This window comes from Acanthochromis polyacanthus, chromosome 4, assembly GCF_021347895.1.
Source record: "Acanthochromis polyacanthus isolate Apoly-LR-REF ecotype Palm Island chromosome 4, KAUST_Apoly_ChrSc, whole genome shotgun sequence".
Taxonomy (NCBI): Eukaryota; Metazoa; Chordata; class Actinopteri; family Pomacentridae; genus Acanthochromis; species Acanthochromis polyacanthus.
The window spans coordinates 28171767-28190115 of NC_067116.1; the positions used below are offsets into that span (position 1 = coordinate 28171767).

An 18349-nucleotide genomic window follows, 5' to 3' on the forward strand; every position below is an offset into this window, starting at 1 on the left:
GAGTACAAGTATTACTTAAAATTGCACCTTTGCAACAGAAATAGTTCTAGCGAGATAAATAAGTAAAAGTATGGGTGACTGTCAAATCTGATTTAAGTTAATTGTTAAATCGGGGTTTGTGCTTCAATGGCGTTGGGTGTAATATCTAAGGGCAAAAGAAATTTAAGTTTTGTGTGACCAATATACATAATATATGTAGATCTATGTAGATATGATATGTAAATATTATATATCACTGCTGACCTGGGAGCGGTTTTGTATTGTCTGTGTATTGTTGTGTTGTGTATATTTTTTTGTTTGTTTTTGTTTTATGTTGCATTTGTATATGGATTGTATTGTAAATAATGCAACTGCATTGACACATTGTAAGGATGTTGTATGGACCCCAGGAAGAATAGCTTTGGCATTGTCATAGCTAATGGGGATCCAAATAAATCAAATCAAATCAAATGTAAAATCACCTGACAACACCCTCAAACATCCTCTGAATGTTACAATGTTCACTTTTATCCTCATGGGATCACTACTTAAAATGATAAATATCCTTAAAACGTTCTTTGAACATTAAATGAAATGTTCCTCTAAAACACGACTAAAACGTGTAGTTAATGTTATCCAATGCTTGTTTGCTGGACAGAAACGTCAGGAGTGAAAATGTGTAACAGCGCCTCCAGTGGACGTGTGTGTAAAAGGAACATTTTTGTCCCCACAATAAAGCTCCGAAGTCATTCCTCGCTGACTTGAGATCAGTTTCCATTCCCTTCTGTTCCCAGAAACAGCAGTAAACCTGACTGGAGATCAGCTGTCCTGTGTCCGTCGTCTGCATCCTCCCTACAGCCGGCAACGTGGCAACACTTAAATCTTCAAAGTTTTCTTATTTTCCAGATGCGACCTACAATCCGAGGACGCGGTTTATTCTTGTCAAACTGACACGGACGACACTGTCAGTGATTGTTTGCTCTTTTTTTGTTGTGATTATCCTGAGGATGGACGTAGTTTCCTCTTTTGCTGCCTTGTGGGACTGCAGCTGTCAGAGTGTTCAGGGTGTGCTCCTCTGTGTATCCTCAGCTCTCTGTGCAAACACAACGGATCTGAAGAACCGCACGCACACCCAGTAGAAGGACTTTGATTCTTTTTTTAAATTAAATATTCCACTTTTTCTCGCATTTGGATCATTTACATTTTTTTGTAGCACTATCTGCACACTGTTATTTGGCTCCCAGTGTTTGGTGAACTTTATCCTCTCGTTATCATGCTCACTGGTTATCTGCTCCTGTTGTGAGTTTCCCATGAAATGATGTGGCAGCTGTGAATGCACTTTGACTGGCATGTTTGAGCCGTGAGTACCAGAAAAAAACAGATTTCTTTCTGCAAATTTTCCTTTTGCAAGTGATCTTTCCTTTTCCTATCCTTTACCCTCAGGTGTTGAGGGGTCACCATGGATCACAGAGGTCACCAGGGGCCCGACTCTGGACGACACTCCCACAGAACTAAAGGCAGAGAGGGGAAGTCCAGGTATTCTCAGCAGGAACGGGACCAGAACTACCCCCAAGCTGACCCCAGCGACAGGGACAGGCACTGGGGCCATCCTGATCCCCGCTACCAGCCTCATTTCACCAGCCCTCCTCCTCCCAGAGCTGAGCAGTATCCTTACAACTCTCAGCAACACTTCTACAGCTATGGAAGACCAGAACACCAAAGACCTCAGTCCAGGTGTGTGCAGTTACAGCTCTTTAAAAAAAGTGAAACTCACATTTAGGAGAAAGTGTAAGTAATCACAAAATGCAAGATAAGGACAACAATTCTAATACTTTCATGTATTTTATATTGATTCAGAGTGGGCTGTTGTATATTTCAGGTATTATTAATGAAGGACAGCAATAAAATATATTTGAATTTGCAGTAAATATGACAATATAGATACCATATTTACGGTAACACAAACTACAACACAGCACTTTATTGAAATGCTTTGAAGAGACGTGTCCTACATCTATCCTTCAGTGTTGATGGGCTTATGTGAAACCAAACACATGGAATCAAAAAGATAAAGTGCTTTGAGCGGGACGTTGCTTGAGATCTCAGATTAGTAACTCCAGAAAGAGAGAGGCATCAGAGCCAAAGTACGCATCTTTGAGTTAATTTATTGTGTTGAGAATTTTACAAAACAGACAAAGCAAAATAAAAAAAAAAAACAGAAAAAAGTAGCGGAATTTTATATCCAATAATCAGCAAAGGAAGTAGCCGATCAATTTCTAATATTAAAAGCAGTATACTAATAATTGTTTTTTCTTTAATCACAATATACAGGATGAAGGTTTACATTAGATTTTAGATGTAGATTATGGGTGGTATGCAAGAGATACATCCCCTTCTTTTATTTTGAAAAACAGCCATAGCAAAAAAATTATAGAAACCACAATGCAGATAAATGAAGAGAAACTAAAAATTCATGCATGATAATTCATCAAAATGCGGGAAATAAAGCTCAATATCTCCTGGAGAAGGATGTTGGGAAAGCAGGTATTACAAAAGCTGATGTTCGACTCGTTACAATGAAATGAATGTTTCTCTTCTTTCCGATAAGGCATCGCAGTTGAAGAAGCTACATGAGTGCTCTGGGTTAACCAGCATTCTCCTTTTATTCTCAGACATGGGTACGACTATTCCCCCCACAGCCACTGGGACTACAGAGACAACTACGGTTACTATGACTACTACAGAGGACAGCATGGACAACCAGGTGCAGTGATACAAAGCAAGCTTTAATAAGTCGTCTCCAAAGCTCCGCATATTGACATAATGCTTTCCTTTGTTTATGAAGATGGTGGTCAGTGGGCTTCCCAGGACTCATGGAGAACAGACCGGTACCATGAAAGAACACAGAGGCAGGAACATCCAGGGAGCTTCTATGCAGAAGAGTACAGGTGAGTCAGGTCTATGGAAGTCAAACCCCTTTTCTTTGAAAGAAGAACCTAAACAAGCACGTGATTCTGGACAGAATGTTCAGTTTTCTGAGTAAAAGAAACTTAATTGTGCTGGCAGCAAAAGCCAACAAAACTTAAGACATCAGTGATAAATCGATGCCACTGATGATAGCTAATAAATTACATTTCTGTGTGACTTGTGTTTGAACAGAGTACTGTTCAGGATAAAGATACAACCTTATTCATTCCAGTCATACTGTGCTGCCAAAGTTTCCTTCTTCATAGTCTCTGTGCTCAAGAGTCCCATTTGTGGAGTGGTTATGAATCCACATGGAAATTAGTCTTATAAAGTGCAATGCTAATTCCCATGCAAACGCAAAACAGTAACAGTAACTTTACTTTTCTTTGCATCTGTACTTAAAAGATAGTTTAGAATCAGTTTGATAGAACCAGTGTTTTCTGCAAGTTGCGTCAGTCTGCCTCAGCAGAAGACAAACTGTCAGTACTGTGAACTTTGACCTCAGCTCTAAATCATAGCAACAGCAACAGCATGCTGGCTCAATGCAAATCTGTATTTAGCAAAGAGATGTACATACACACACACACACACACACACACACACACACACACACACACACACACACACACACACACACACACACACACACACACACACACACACATAACAGACACACACACAACTGCAACTCTTGCACAATATAAACTGCACTCGTTCATAACCTCTTTACCCTGCATTATTTGTGGCCATTTTGCTTCTAGTTGAAGGAATGTTATGAGGATGAAGTTACTTTGGATTTCATGTATGAGCCTCTGAACAGAAGATCTTGAATCTTGTATGTGCACCACTCTGCTGCCAATTGCTGTTTTGTTCTTTCATAAACACACTGCAGCTTTAATGGTGACAACACGAGAGGCTGCAAATACAAGCAAAAGTACTCTTACATGAAGTAGACATGCAAAGCAAAAATGTGGGTTTCACAGTCTGCAGATCAACAACAGAAAGTATAATTATTCACTGAATGTCTGCAGAAAGTGGGACATACAAGGGTGCATTAAAGTGCTGCTGGAGTTATGTCTGCAAATATTTCTCCCTTTGTAAGCAGCCATGTGACATGTTAAGGTGGAGAGACATCAACAGGTTAGGAGCTGATCTTAATTAGGAGTTCTGATTGGACAGGAAAAAGCATGAGCACACTGTGATACAATAATTCCCTCCTGGTGTTACATAGCTTTATTTCCACATCCTTGCTTTGACAGCATCATCAGTATTTTCATATTTTCTCATTTAAATATTACAAAACAGCAACTTTATGTTCCATTCTCTGTTATATAATATTACATTATATTTATCAATATTTTAGGTTTGCTACTGTGGTATCACTTTAGTATCAATAATGATACATTTCGGCAGATATACTATTAAAGTCAGAATTGTGGTGTCATCACAATACTAATAAAGATGCCCTTCTTTCAGGTATGACCAAGGGAGAGACGGTTCCCAACATTACCTCAATGACTACGAGGAGACTCCCTCCAGAGAAAATGAAGAGATTTCCACCTATTATCTTGGGACATTAGAAAGTTCCAAAAACTCAGGTTTATCTTCCAGCAGCTATGAGCTGAGTCAGTACATGAACGGAGCAGAACACAGTAACTCTGTCTCGCAGCCTGATCACACGTCTGAAGGAGGTGAGAGCACAGTTCAAGCTGTTTTCTCTCACACTTCTTCACTCAGTGCTTAACCCCGTCTTCTCGAATGCTTCATATGTCCTCAGAGCCTGTGTATCAGATGTCAGCTCCTCTGAAGTACTCGATCCCTCATGCTGTTGTCAGCTTCGGGCCTGCAGGTCAGCTGATGCGGGTCAATCCAGGCTTGTCAGCGCAGGAGAATGTCAGCCAGCTGGAAATCCACAGCCTGGAAGTAGGTTCAAAATTGCCCTGTGTTGAAAACCAAAGGATAGCACCCCAGATTTCTTTAAGGATGTTTTTGCTGCAGTTTCAATGAGTTTGATCTCTAGGAGGATAATTTCTTTAGTGCAGGAAGAAACAAACACAGCGTAGCAAACTGGTATGTTTAAGCCACTGTCTCTCTTGCCAATAGCAATGAGTTGGTCAGAATTTTTGGTATAGAATCATATTTTGTTGGAATGGATTAAAAATGAACCTCTATACTTTTAACTCTACTCTCAATGTTAAAGTTTGAGTGCAAACTTTTGCATAGTGATACATCTGATAACAAACATCTGGTACGTTCAAGCCCTCACCAGCCCAGTTCAAATAATACCGCTGAAACCTATCAGCTCCTGTAAATATCTGCGTGTTTCACAACATACAATAGTTTTAAATCTGGTGTCTGTGGTTACATTACTGCCCTAGTAACAAAGCGCTTTACGTCAACCAGTAATGATCCAGTATAGCCAGCATCCATCTTGGGACGGCATGTTTAGTTTCATCTGTTTTTATTTCAAAATCAAGGAAATTCATTTGGATCTGAATCTGTCAAAGAAAGTTATAAAGCGTGGTAGATTTTCTGTCACATTTATCCTTTCTTCATCTTTTTTTTGTACAAAATATAGCAAGAGCCTTTGAACTAATTTTCTCTTCCCTCATGCATGACATAAGCTCAAAAAATGCAGCCACTTCCACTTTTTTCATTTCTGTTATATGTAGTGTCAAATCATGCAGATGTTTTTTTTGGAAACAACCTCTTAATTTACAGAGAAATACCAGTACAATTTTAGAAAATCATGAGGAAAGTTTTCAAGAAATAAGCTGCGAACAGAAAACAAATAAATAACAGTGTGTTTTCAGGATGGATGTGGGGTTTTATTTTTGTTTCTGTGCACAGGTCATTCTGAGTGAGACACAGGAACAGCAGGAGATGAGGAACTTTCCAGGGCCGTTAACCAGGTACTGCTTTGTTGTTTGTTGTGCAGCACCAAAATTAGTCTTAATTAAAGGACCGCATAAGATTGCATTCAGCTGTTTGTAAAGATTTGAAATTATCAGTGAGTCTCATGAAGTGATTTTGAATGTTGTTTGCATTTGATATAATACTTTATTGTTTTTGAAGGGAAGATTTGCACAAAGTAGACGCTATAGAGTTTGCCCACCAGAGGGCAGGAGGCTGTATGAGAGATGACAAGCTGCAGGATAAAAGCTCTGCTGCGCTCTTATGGAATCTGTTGATACTGCTCTGCAGACAGAATGGAGTAAGTGCATCGTGTCTGCTCATTGCACAGAATGCAGAGATTTCCACGTGTTATCAAACAATCATTAGAGTTATTGTCAAGAATTTTCTGATCACCACATTTCCAATGTTTCAGCAAATAGTTGGGTCAGATATTGCAGAGCTGCTGATGCAGGGCTCAAACTCTGATGGAAGCTGGGAGTCAGATGCTCCCACACTCATTGACTTCAACGAGAACGCAACCGCTGAAGCACCACCTCGCAAAGGGGACGACCTGCTCACGGGAAACTGGCCCAGCTTCAGCTCCGAGAACTCAGAAAAGGCCCTGCAGAGCTACACTAAGCTACTGCTGGCTGGAAGGAAGAAGGTTTCTAAACTTTTATCTCTCTAATCATCTGCGTGGTGTCTGCTGATAGTCTTTTTTTTTCATTGTTGTAATTTTTTTTTAACATCCAGTGGTTTCCAACCTGAGGTCAGTCTTTCTAAAGAGTCACCAGATAAATCACTGAGCCTATGAGATATTTAATAGGCTCGAAAAAAGGAAAATCAAAGTTCTGCTGCTCTTTACTTTTCTAATATTTGCTTTTTTATTATTAGATTTATTTGTTTATTTATTTTTACCTTTTTGAACCTCAAAATCTAATTCAATTTAGTTTCCTGAACCCTAAGCGGTTTTGGGGCGCTTTTTGCTCCTGTCACATTTTTATCCATGGTAGGCTCATTTTTCACTGCAATATAAAAAAATTTCAACCCAATAGAAACAGCACAATCTTGACAAGAGGAAAAGAGAAGTCAAAGATGTGTAGCATAACCAAGTTAACATTTCAACAATCATTGCATCGGTTTGCATCCTCGCTTTACCAATTATTTTCTCCATGGAATATGCATGTTCTCCCTGTGCGTGCGCGGGTTTTGTCTGGGTACTCCAGCTTCCTCCCACAGTCTAAAAACATGCTCAGGTTAACTGGTAATTCTAAATTGTCTGTCGGTGTGAGAGTGATTGTTTGTCTGTATATGTGACCCTGGGATAGACCGGTGACCTGTCCAGGCTGTCCTCTGCCTTTAGTCAGCTGGGACAGACTCCAGCCCCCCGCGACATTAATGAGCCTTAAGCAGTATATAGATAATGGATGGATGTGTTAAATGAGGCCAGTGTTTGTTTTGTTTCCATATTTGTCTCCTATCTGAGCTTTTGGAAACTCAGCCTGCAGTTCTGGTGAAAAGTCTCATAATTTTTCTCACATGACTATTTGCCATAGCTAAGTCAATTATGGCTTTTCGGTTGCATGAAGGATTGCAGAATTTTTCGTTTTTTACAAAATCTAGTTTAACCAAATAGTTAATTTATGGCAAATCTTTAAATGAGGCATGTAGAATAAAGTGATTTTAATAAATTAACTGTTATTTGGTTACATTTTCTACTGGAACGACACTCCATAGATGAGCTGATAAAGGACAGTTGAAAATCTAACAATTCTTTCTGTTTTTACAGTTTCTGCCTCTGATCAATTGTATAATTTGGCAATTTTTGAAAGAATAACATCCCTTTCAAACTTGCCCGTGGGTGTTGGGTTGCATGCTGTTAAACTATTAGTACTTCAAAAACTGACTTGTTTGTAGTTAAATTACGTAAATGTGAATAGTACACTGTATACTTCTGAATTGCTGGGCAGAATATAAATATTTATAAAGCAACATAAAATGTAAACATTTAATAACATTTCTGTACTCTCAAATGCCAAAACATTATTGCTTAACCAGGGTCTAATCCACAAACAGCAATCACACTGTGTTGGAATTTCAGTGTTTGTCCTCTCTCTCTCCCATGCGGTTTGCAGGAGGCCCTGGAGGCAGCTATGACCAGCGGCCTGTGGGGACACGCACTTTTTCTGGCCAGCAAAATGGACAACAGGTCTTACACCACTGTGCTGAACAGGTGAGGAAAGCCGAGGCATCTGAGACTCAACAGCTGCAAGAAATCAGTGTACAATTCTATGCACGAGTGGTAATTTGTGAAGAAATGCTGCCTCTGACTAAACTTAGATGCTTATGATCTGCTTTACGCCTGTGCTAAAACTAGTACTACAGCATTTCCAGACTGAATAAAACTATTAGATTGCTTTGAAATTAAGCGCAGAGATTCATGGTTCTCAGAGGTTCTTAGTGACTTTGGTGATTATTTGTTCCTGTATCACCACAGCAAGGTTCAAATTTGTGGCTTTGAGTGAAAAATCTCAACAACTATTGGACGGATTGTCATAAAATTCGATACAAACGTTCATGTCATTCACGGAATGAATTGTAACACTTGGTCCTTTGACTTTTTAGTGCAGGAAATGTCAGCATCCTAACATGCTAAAGCAAACGAGAAGTAAAAGTCTACATGTTCGTGAATTTTCCTTTGGCAGCGTGGCATCTCTGCCTCTGACTGGATCACCATTACATTTTTATCGTGCCCTAAACCACTCCCACTCCTTACATCCTCATTTACTGACCAATCAGGTGGCACTTTTCTCATGAATATGAATGGATTGTCCCCAACCACCCTGCAAAAAAAAAGAAAATCCAGTACAGCGCTGCATCAGCATGTAACTGTGAGCTTGTTGACTTATAGAGCCAAGTGGAGCTGCCAGCAGTTTTGGGACCTGACATGATCCTTAAAGCAGGGCAGTAATTAATTAATTAGAGTTGCAAATCACCCCACTAATCAATATTTCCATGTAGTGAGCAGACTCGAGAAAAAAAAACAGCATTTCGCTGCAGACACAAAGAATCAAACTTTTACTTCCTGCACCAAATTCTGTGGCTTTCCCACGGCCCAGTGCCCAAAATGACATGCTTTATTTAGAATTTGTTGAAAGTATGTTCCTGCAAACAATGCAGTATGAGTTTGTGCTCTAAACTACAAAATTAGTTTTTTTGTCTTTTCAGAGGGTACATAAGATGCTTGAGAATTTTAACATCTTTTTTCTATGTGTGAGTCACTTTGTTTTTCAAAGTTTGTCCTGGCTGGAGTTATTTGGAATTTGCAAAGGTTAGTCTTAGGGGAATACATAACAGAGATCATTAACACTTTCCAGTAGAGTATAAATCATCTGGAGTGACATATTCAGTTAAGTCTTATAATTTGTGCCCATCAGTCACAGAGCTGTTGTCCCTTCAGGCCGAGCCAAATAAGGCTTGTGATAAGGTATCAGTCTTAAATACAGAGAAATGTATGTACTGTATCACTATGCTGCAGTGTCTGTGAACTATATATCATGTAACCCAGTCTAATATTTGCAGCCTATTTTGGAATCAGCGTTGTCGCACTGCAACATATGTTAGGTTGACAGTGGAGGAATGTCTTGGGAGAGGACAGGCAGATTGCCAGGGTGATTATTTGTGATTGACAAGAGTAGCAGAATTTGAGCTATCAGTTCTATGCAGACTAACAGCAGGGAGTTCTTTAAATGACATGGTTTCTGTTTTAGTGCAGTAGTTGTGTGGATTGCTTGTAATAAGCCTTGGTTAAGATGTGTAATGGTACAAACTGCTCTGTTGGCAGATTTACAGGCCAGCTAACGGCCAGCGATCCCCTCCAGACTCTGTTCCAGCTGCTATCTGGAAGAATCCCTTCTGTAGCCACGGTAAAATATCCAGATTATAATGAAACTCACAAGTGCATTATAGAGCATATTAAATTATTAGCCAATGTGAGTTTTAACTGTAATGCTCTGTGCCCAGTGCTGTGGAAATGAAAAATGGGGAGACTGGAGGCCCCATCTGGCTGTGATGCTCTCCAATGAGACGGGAGATCCAGCCGTCCAACAGAAGGCCATCGTCACCATGGGAGACACACTCGGTATTGATAAATTGACTAACTGACAGGTTGTCATACACAAACATGCAAGCTGATGTTCAGTGATTCTCTTCTCTGTGCAGCCTCCAGAGGCCTCATACATGCCGCCCATGTGTGCTACCTGACAGCCAGTGTTCCCTTTGGGGTGTTTACACAGAAGGCAGAGAGATGGGTGCTTCTGAGCAGCAGCCACAGGTGAGCTGAGTTTCCATCTTCCTGTCATTCATCAGTCTAACTGCAGGTCAGCTGGTCATACAAGTGTTGATCAAGAAGTTTTAGTACTGTGCCTATAGAATTAAAAAAAGAAAACTAAACTGATTTAAGTCATTACTGTGGAAGTCGTCTCTTTGTGCAGTGACACACAGCTCCAAGTGCTCTTGCACCGCTTGTAACGCTTCTTGAAGACTCGTTATTTTAACATGATTAAATCTTCTAAATCTGGCTCCCAAAGCCAAATCTAGTAAGTAAGGTGAGTGGAAAGCGATGATTGTGCTGTTGTGGTCAAAAAAAACTTGTTTGCTGTGCTGTGAGCAGGTGCGCTCGCATGCCATCATGCCACAGTTCAGCTCGTTCACGCTGAATGATCCCCTTTAGATGCCTCAGGACTGTTTTAACAGGCCAACCCTGGGGGATAAATTCATGTGGAAAAACTGCATCAGTTTTGATGAAAACAACAGGCTTTGTCCTGGTGCTCCTGAACTGAATGCACCTTCTCCAATCTTGGAGAATGCAGCTCTTCCACTGTGAAAACTTTTGTTTAATCTCCATGTGGTAGCTGCAGATCCACCTATTGTTACCTCAAGCTCCACTGATTGCAAAAGCACCTACCAGTGGTCACAAAAACCTGTGTAACACAGTTCATAATGTAGTAAACAGTCCCAAAACTCTTTAGTCAGCCCTTGTGTTGAGAATCATGCTCCTTCTTTCACTAATAATCTCTGCCTTCCTTTTCTTTTCTTTCCTTTCCTTTCCTCCAGGCAATCGCTGGAAGACTTTGCGACAAACTCTGCCATTCAGTGCACTGAGTTATACGAGTACTGCCAGACACTTGTGGACAAAAACTTTTCAATACCATCCTTTCAGGTAGCTCCCACACACAGCAGATATCACTGCAGTACATTTAATCTTTAGGTGAGTCTAAAATAAATGTACGAGTATTGCTGTGTTGTGGTCAGGTGTTTAAGTTCCTGTATGCAAGTCGGCTGTTGGACTGTGGGCTTTCATCTCAGGCCTTCCACTACTGTGAGTTGGTGGGTCAGGCCATCCTCAGGCAAAGGGAGCCTTTCTTTGTCCTGACTGAAGAGGTTATTAAGGTATACAAATCTGATCAGTCTTCCCACGGTGATCTGTCTCATAAAGTCTACATGGATGCCTGCATGTTTTTATTTGTGCTGCAGCTTTCAGATAGACTGAGATTCTCAGAGGGTCAGTTCAGTGAAGGAGGCCTCAGTGGAGCCGAGCAAGAACCTGCCTGGCTGAAACACCTGAGGGCTCGACATCACAATTTACAGGTGATCAGATTCTTTGAGTCTTTCATTTCACACTATGTGTGGCTATATCTGGGAAGAAAAACATAGATAGATAGATAGATAGATAGATAGATAGATAGATTTCCAAATATTCAGCAGCTTATATACATCAACAAAAAACAAAAAGAGAAAACAGGCAGGTTAGTAGGGTTAGTGCCTGACAAATTGCTCCATTTCCTTGCTTGGCAACTTGAATTGGGCTAATTTTTTTTTTTACTTTTACTTATATGTACTTTTGCTTGTATCTGTGGTATTTATTTGACTATGTATTCACAAATTACTGCTACTACTTTGTATCACAAATTAGTAATTTGTAGTTGCATGTGATTTATTCACAAAAATGGTCATTTTCATGTTTGTCTGGCTGCTGGTTTAAAATTACTGAAACTTTCTGATTTTTTTTTTTTGCTGAAGTGCTTAAAAATTTACTCTACACACAAGATTTTCACTATTTAATTTTTCATGTGTTTCCTTAATTTCCCAATTTTTTTTTTCTGTTTTTACAATTTTTTGTCCTGATAAATGGTGCAAGTGGTCTTTTAAAAAAAAAAAAAAGATATGCTAGTTTTAGTGTTCAAATATTGTAACTAATCAGATGTTTAAACTTCTTCTGCTCAGATGGGGAGTTACGACTATGCTGACACATCCCAGCTAGCTCCTGAGAGTAATGCCTGTGGGGACACCAAAATGTGCTCAGGTAACTTTAGTACCCTATTGCTTCAAGTGATGCACTATGTTTACTCTGGTTACCCTGGCATAGCTGTGAACAAATGTTGCAGTCTTGAATTTCCAGTGACTCCTTTAACTCCTCTTTTTTTGATGATGAAATCATGAAAACAGATGTGTCTAGCACAAAAAATATCATCATCGTCATTATCATCATGGACTAAAAGGCTGCCATGCAAGAAGAAAGCCTTTTCTCTAAAAGTGGCACCTCAAGTCTCAACTGAAGTTTTCTGGTAATCACACTGACCAATGTTTTCAGAGAAAAGTTCTGTGATCAGATGAAACAAAAACTGAGCTATTTGGCAGAAGTGAGCAGAACTCTGTTTGAAAGAGTATATGTAAGGCCCTTAACTCCAAGAACAACAAACCTACTGTCAACCATGGTGGTGTTATGCTTTAGGCCTGTTTTGCTGCTAGTAGAACTGGTGCTTTACATAATCAATTCAATTCAATGATTCCATTGTCGAACATTAAGTTGTATGAGTCATTGGAATCTCAAGACCGCCTTGATGTACATGGTCTTTAGAAGTGTACTTAAACTTTTATTTATAACTGTAGGTCTACTAATGAAGTGACTTCATTTGTCTCTATAGAACCTGATTACGATGATCTAAGCCATGACATCAAGAGTCCTGAGCCTGAATTACTTTATTACACTGAGGATCAAGAAAGCCTTGTGCATCAAACTGAGACGTTGTTGGGCATCAGAGGAGCTCAGGACTGGTACAAAAGATGCCTTATTTACTGCTCTCAGTCACGCACATGTGAACTCTTACTTAACATGCGAAACCCAGTCCTCGCAGACCCTGTTATGTCACCCTTCTTTGCCTCTTGTTCTGTCTAGGCCACAGGCCAGCTCTCCCCCTATGCCAGCAATGGTGGTCTCCGCTTCCCCACCGCCTTCTGTGGCCACAAGCCAAAACTTCAGTTATCATAACACAGATACTGCTGAAGTCAGAAGTGCCTCACCACATTGTTCTCCAAGCAATCTGGGTTCAGTAGCAGAGGGTGAGACTCTAATGTTAGGCAGCATGCACTGCGATATTTACTATGGCCTGTGAGGAATCGCTTCTGTGTGATGTTTTGGTTTTATTACTTCAACAGGGCATCCTGAATTGTCCTCAGGAGCAGGGACGGTGAGAGATGTTATTTATAAAAATGTTATTGATTAAAAAGCAAGTAGATTTTGATGTGATCATATAAGAAACATTTCAGTATAGAACTTTGGTAAGCGTTTCCATAAAGTAACCTGAATGTCTGTCGATGTCTGTGCTTCCCTTTGAAGATGGAGGTCAACTTCAGTCAGAATGGACAAAGCCAGCAGACTATCCCTCAAGGTTTTGGGTTCTCAGACCACAACAATGAGCCTCCTAAACCAGTAGGTGGAATTCCTGCCATATGAATACTTGTTTAACCACATTCCAATCATATACATGTATCACACTTTCTTCTATGCAGGCCACAAAGACAGGATGGTTCAGTGGCTGGTTTAAATCAAAGTCCAAAGATGTCCAAAAGGAGAATTCGGAGCCGAGTAACCAAGCACAGACAGTAAGATTCAAACACATATACTGCTCAGTTACAATCAAAGATCCCATTTTCTAATGTATTATTTATTAGGTTATGTTTTATTATTAAGGTACCTCCCACTGCTGGCTCTTGGCCTCCTCCACTGCCTACCACTGGCATGTTTCCCTCCCAGCCTCCCTCTGCTGGAATAAACCCCTTTTCAAGGAAACCAGGTGAGGCATGTGCTAAATTGCATAACAGTATGAGTGTTAATTGGTTATTGTTATTTTAAAATAGATTTCAGCAATGCAGGCTTGTATTTGTTCATTACTGAAATTTCAAAAATGGCTTGACTTCTGCTACGGCTACTTTTTTTTTAAAAATTACCCTATGCACATGTGATCATTTTCTGTAAATGCCCCTCTTCATAGGCCAGCAGCTGGGCTAAAAAAAATCATTGCCATTCATCCCTGTCACAGGTACGTTAAAGAAGAGCACATCTGTGCTGCATTACATTTTTAAAAGTACTTGAATTAAAAAAACTCTCAAATGTTTGCATTTGCAGGATCACTGATGCTACTAAAATCTTTTATGGTGTCTGTATATTGAATGATCGCTTCGCCTGAGCTTGGAAGTTCGATCCATGCAGCTCCTGTGCCTGCGTTTCTTTTTTGGGAGTGCCCTTTCAAACACCTACAACATCATGTGGCATGTTGGATACAGAAATACTCTGGATGGACTGGCATACTGTAGCAACTCATATTGCAGTTACTGAAACAGCTGAGGTGTTCTTTCTGGAAGCTGACAGTGAGGGAATCACCAGGGTACGCAGGACATACTTGGGGAAGGAAGATCATTTAACTGTCTGAACCTCTAAACCCACTCACAGGTTAAAAAGATAAGTTTTGTTTCTAAAATCACACGGATCAAACCATATATCAAAAGGCAGAAACTGTAAAATAGAAAGAATTGCTGGATTTTCAGATTTCTTGTGTACCTTGAACTACTCATCAGTGACATGCCATTCTATTGGAAGACCTAATCAAAACTAAGCTTAAAATTGTGGTATTTCCTCAAAACCACTTTCTTCTGCAGCTCTTATTTGAAATTTATTTTTAAAAAAATGAATTAAAAAACTTTACCACATTCAATGAGAAACCAAAATTTCTGCGCTTCTGGCAACAACCTTGAAGCCATTAGCGACTCCACTGCCTCCGACGGTCACATGATAAAGTTCTAGGAACTTTCAGCTGAACTGCAGATTGTGTTACCACAGAGCAGATAGGAAGCAAATTAAACATGTAAATAGTAAAATATCTAGAATATGTAGAGTCACCATTTTTAAAACATATTAGTAGCTCCTTGTGGGCAGTTGAAAAAAATATTGTACATGTTGAGTTCAGTTTTTAATTTTGGTAAGATCAAAAAAATAAATTTAACTTTCTTTTATCTAATGATTTGTGGCATTATAACCTCATTATACTACACAAAATGCTTTGTTAAGTTCTCTCGACTTTCCACAGAGGTGCACAACTTTATACTGCAGTAAAAAATGAGCAGACAGTGAGGAAAACGGGTCAGAAGCAAAAACCTTTATCTATGAAAGCAGAAACTGTTCTGGAGATTACACATCCACTTTGAAGGTTTGATGGCCTCTGTTTATGAGCCTCTGAACATGCGAGAGCATCTGGTGGATCGATCTCAGAGCTCTACCTCAGTGCCCTCAGTGTTGTGATGATGCAAGAGTTCTGCTAAATAAGGTGACACCGACCCATTTAAACTTTAAAACTAACCAATAAATCTAAAAATCAGCCATGACTTGTTTTGTGCTAAGCGCAGATGATGTCATTCTATACCCACATGCAGGAGTAACAGCAGTCTTAATGCTAATAAAGTCTTTGATAGAGAGATCGACCTTCCCTTGAACAGAATCAGCAAAACGTAAGCTGTATTTAGACAGAGAAATGAATGAATGGCCCCATTGCATCAGATTTTATGATAAAATATCTGTGCACTAGCATTTGTATGCTACAGTAGGTGTCACACAAAAACACGGTAACAAAAAATAAATCAAAATAGACAAACATGCTTTTTGTCACTGTGCTTCCTGACAGAGGTTGACCACAGGAATCTACACACCTGATTACAGGAACTACAAAGATTACAATATTAAAATTTCTATGATCGTGGGACTAGCATTTATATGCATCAAGAAATATTTTAAAACTTAAGTAGGATGCAATTGAATAAATGCTGCGACCATTCAGCCCTACGGAAGTCATCTTGTACTTCCAAGGGAGGAAGTTGAAGAAGTGTAGTAAATTGATCACAGTGAAGGCAATGCTTGACTATTTTTATCATGTGTAAAGTGCAGTAGTTGTAGTTTTAATTATAAATGAGGCCTGTACAGAAAAATAATCCAGGCATAGTTTGTTCTCTGGTTATCAGGCTGCCAAGATGGATGATACCACATGGTGGGATAGGAAGGGGGATCAGGAAAGACTATGCTAAGCTTCCCTACAGCCAGTTGTTTATGTGCTCATGAGTTTTGCAGTGCCTTTATCTAAGAAAGGCTTTTATTGATACTGCTAGTATGTGCATTTTGTCAGCCCACAATGTTCTTTAAAAATGTATATAAGGACATAGTAATATATGCTCAGGCAATGAATTTTGGAACCATCTTTTTGTTACTATGTCACTTTGTGAACATATTTGTATGTAAATGAAATGATTTTGCTTCAGTCACATGACTTTGTACTTGGAATTAGTCTGTGTTTTTCTGCCTCTGAGTAAGGCTCTATAAAATGCTGAAATCTGTTTTCACACTCTTTATATGGTTGTTTAATTATTGCATATTTAACTATCTTTCATAGAGGATTAATAGTCGCATATTGAATACATACGTCTTGCCAAGACATTGCTGCGATTCCAAACAGGGCCTCTCACTTAATGTGGCACAAGCGACAACACAGCAAATGCACTCTCCTTTTACGATTAGTCTGCAGTTGCCAAATGTGAGTGGGACACATTGGCAGGGAATTCAACGCACACACTCACACACAGCGACAAGTATGTGAATCACCACTGACTGTCTGCCAATAATGTGTCACAGTACAAACACATTGAGAATTTATAGATTTGTGAAAGTCTGTTTCAGATGACATCCAGACAGTCGCTGAAAACAAACTCATTTTTAACACCTTTGTGAGGGAAAAAAAACTTTAATTTATAATTACTCAGGTCTAAATGTTTGAAATATTGTAGTTTCATGGATTTGATGTGTCCTGGTTGTTTCAAATGACTCTTGAGTTGGAGTAAAATGATCACACTACAGGTTTAAATGCAAGTTGGCTTTTATTCGCTCTTATGCTGTATGGGTAAAAAGATGTGAAGTTTAGCAAATGAAACAGCATGCATAGAAATCTCAGAATGACTTTAGACATAAAATATATTCATTTGGCCTACAGTACATCATGCCACTGGTTTTAAAAAAAAGCAACAAATCATAATACAACTCCTCTGAATCATTAGAAAAACTGGACTGGTCTAGTCGTACAGTGTGGTCGCAGTGATGTGTCTCAGAGGCAGTGGTAAACGTACAACTACTCATACTGTACTGAAGCACACTTTTCGTGGTGTACTTTCTGTTTTCTTCTACGTTAAACTCCACTCCACAGCATTTCAGAGAAAAAATCCATTATATTTATCCAATAATGACGTACTATTGCAGATTTTCTACTTCCACTTCCACCAGCTGCAACATCAAAATGATGAATTCATTAACGCAACTAGAATTGCAATGCAATAACAATATCTACATTATTCTGAAATGGGCCATTCAGCAAAAACAACTACTTTTAATCTTAGTATTTAAATATATTTCATTTGAAATTTTTTTGCATTTCAAGCAGTATTCTCCTCCTTCGCTATCTGCATGCTACGACTTCGAAATCCCCCTCAGCTTTGAGAAACAAAAACTTCTGAGCCGTGACTTACATACTGAAAATTGACAGTTTTGCTAAAGATTTAGATCATACAGTTTGTTATTGTTGTGAATTATCCATTTTGATGATGGTGCTCACCTCGCTGCATGTCAACTGTTCCATTAAGTCAATGCCCCCAGCATATCCTCTCTGCATCCTGGACCTAGCACCATGCAAGGCAGTTGTGGTTGATTTGTACAAATTGGAGCATTTTTCACCGAGGTGCAGTCAGACCTTTCTCCATTGTGCTAACACAGCACTGTGGAGAACGATCTGACTATGTGCGACTGTGTCTTGCATTTGACTGCTTTAATCATTAAAACATTTTGAGAAAAAATAACTTTTGATGCTGGTTAGCTCCCAAATCTCTCATCTTATGTATGTTTGACTTTTGCGACTAACGCTAAAGTGGGATACTAAAATCTTTGTGCATCCATAAATTCAGGATCATACTCCTACTAAAGTTGGGTATTTACAACTTTATGTGTCTATAAATTCAGGATGAGGATGTAATGGGCTTTTTGAAGTGCCACACTCAAGAAGGGATGGTGTACTTTTAATGAGCGTCCCACCATGCATTCATATTCTCACTTTTAAAAGGGTCTCCTGCTCTTGTAACCAGT

General features: G+C 39.4%; 1 protein-coding gene across 1 annotated transcript; it reads left to right on the forward strand.

Moving 5' to 3' along the window:
- Positions 1-712: 712 nt before the first annotated feature.
- sec16b (SEC16 homolog B, endoplasmic reticulum export factor) lies at positions 713-16575 on the forward strand. Its single transcript, XM_022219134.2, has 25 exons — positions 713-1339; positions 1423-1713; positions 2652-2743; positions 2825-2927; positions 4423-4637; positions 4724-4869; positions 5797-5858; positions 6022-6160; positions 6275-6505; positions 7977-8074; positions 9686-9767; positions 9865-9982; positions 10063-10174; positions 10957-11062; positions 11155-11292; positions 11377-11490; positions 12127-12205; positions 12828-12957; positions 13079-13242; positions 13339-13370; positions 13520-13612; positions 13693-13785; positions 13874-13976; positions 14175-14222; positions 14309-16575. The coding sequence occupies exons 2-24, from the start codon at positions 1439-1441 to the stop codon at positions 14189-14191; spliced, it is 2742 nt and encodes a 913-aa protein (XP_022074826.2). The 5' UTR covers positions 713-1339; positions 1423-1438; the 3' UTR covers positions 14192-14222; positions 14309-16575.
- Positions 16576-18349: the final 1774 nt, after the last annotated feature.

Excerpts from the sequence above, each read along its gene's own strand:
- sec16b (XM_022219134.2), top strand. The coding sequence starts at position 1,439 with ATGGATCACAGAGGTCACCAGGGGCCCGACTCTGGACGACACTCCCAC. Across the intron at positions 1,714-2,651 it reads CACCAAAGACCTCAGTCCAG|ACATGGGTACGACTATTCCC; the intron begins GTGTGTGCAGTT and ends TTTTATTCTCAG. Across the intron at positions 13,613-13,692 it reads ACAATGAGCCTCCTAAACCA|GCCACAAAGACAGGATGGTT; the intron begins GTAGGTGGAATT and ends TCTTCTATGCAG.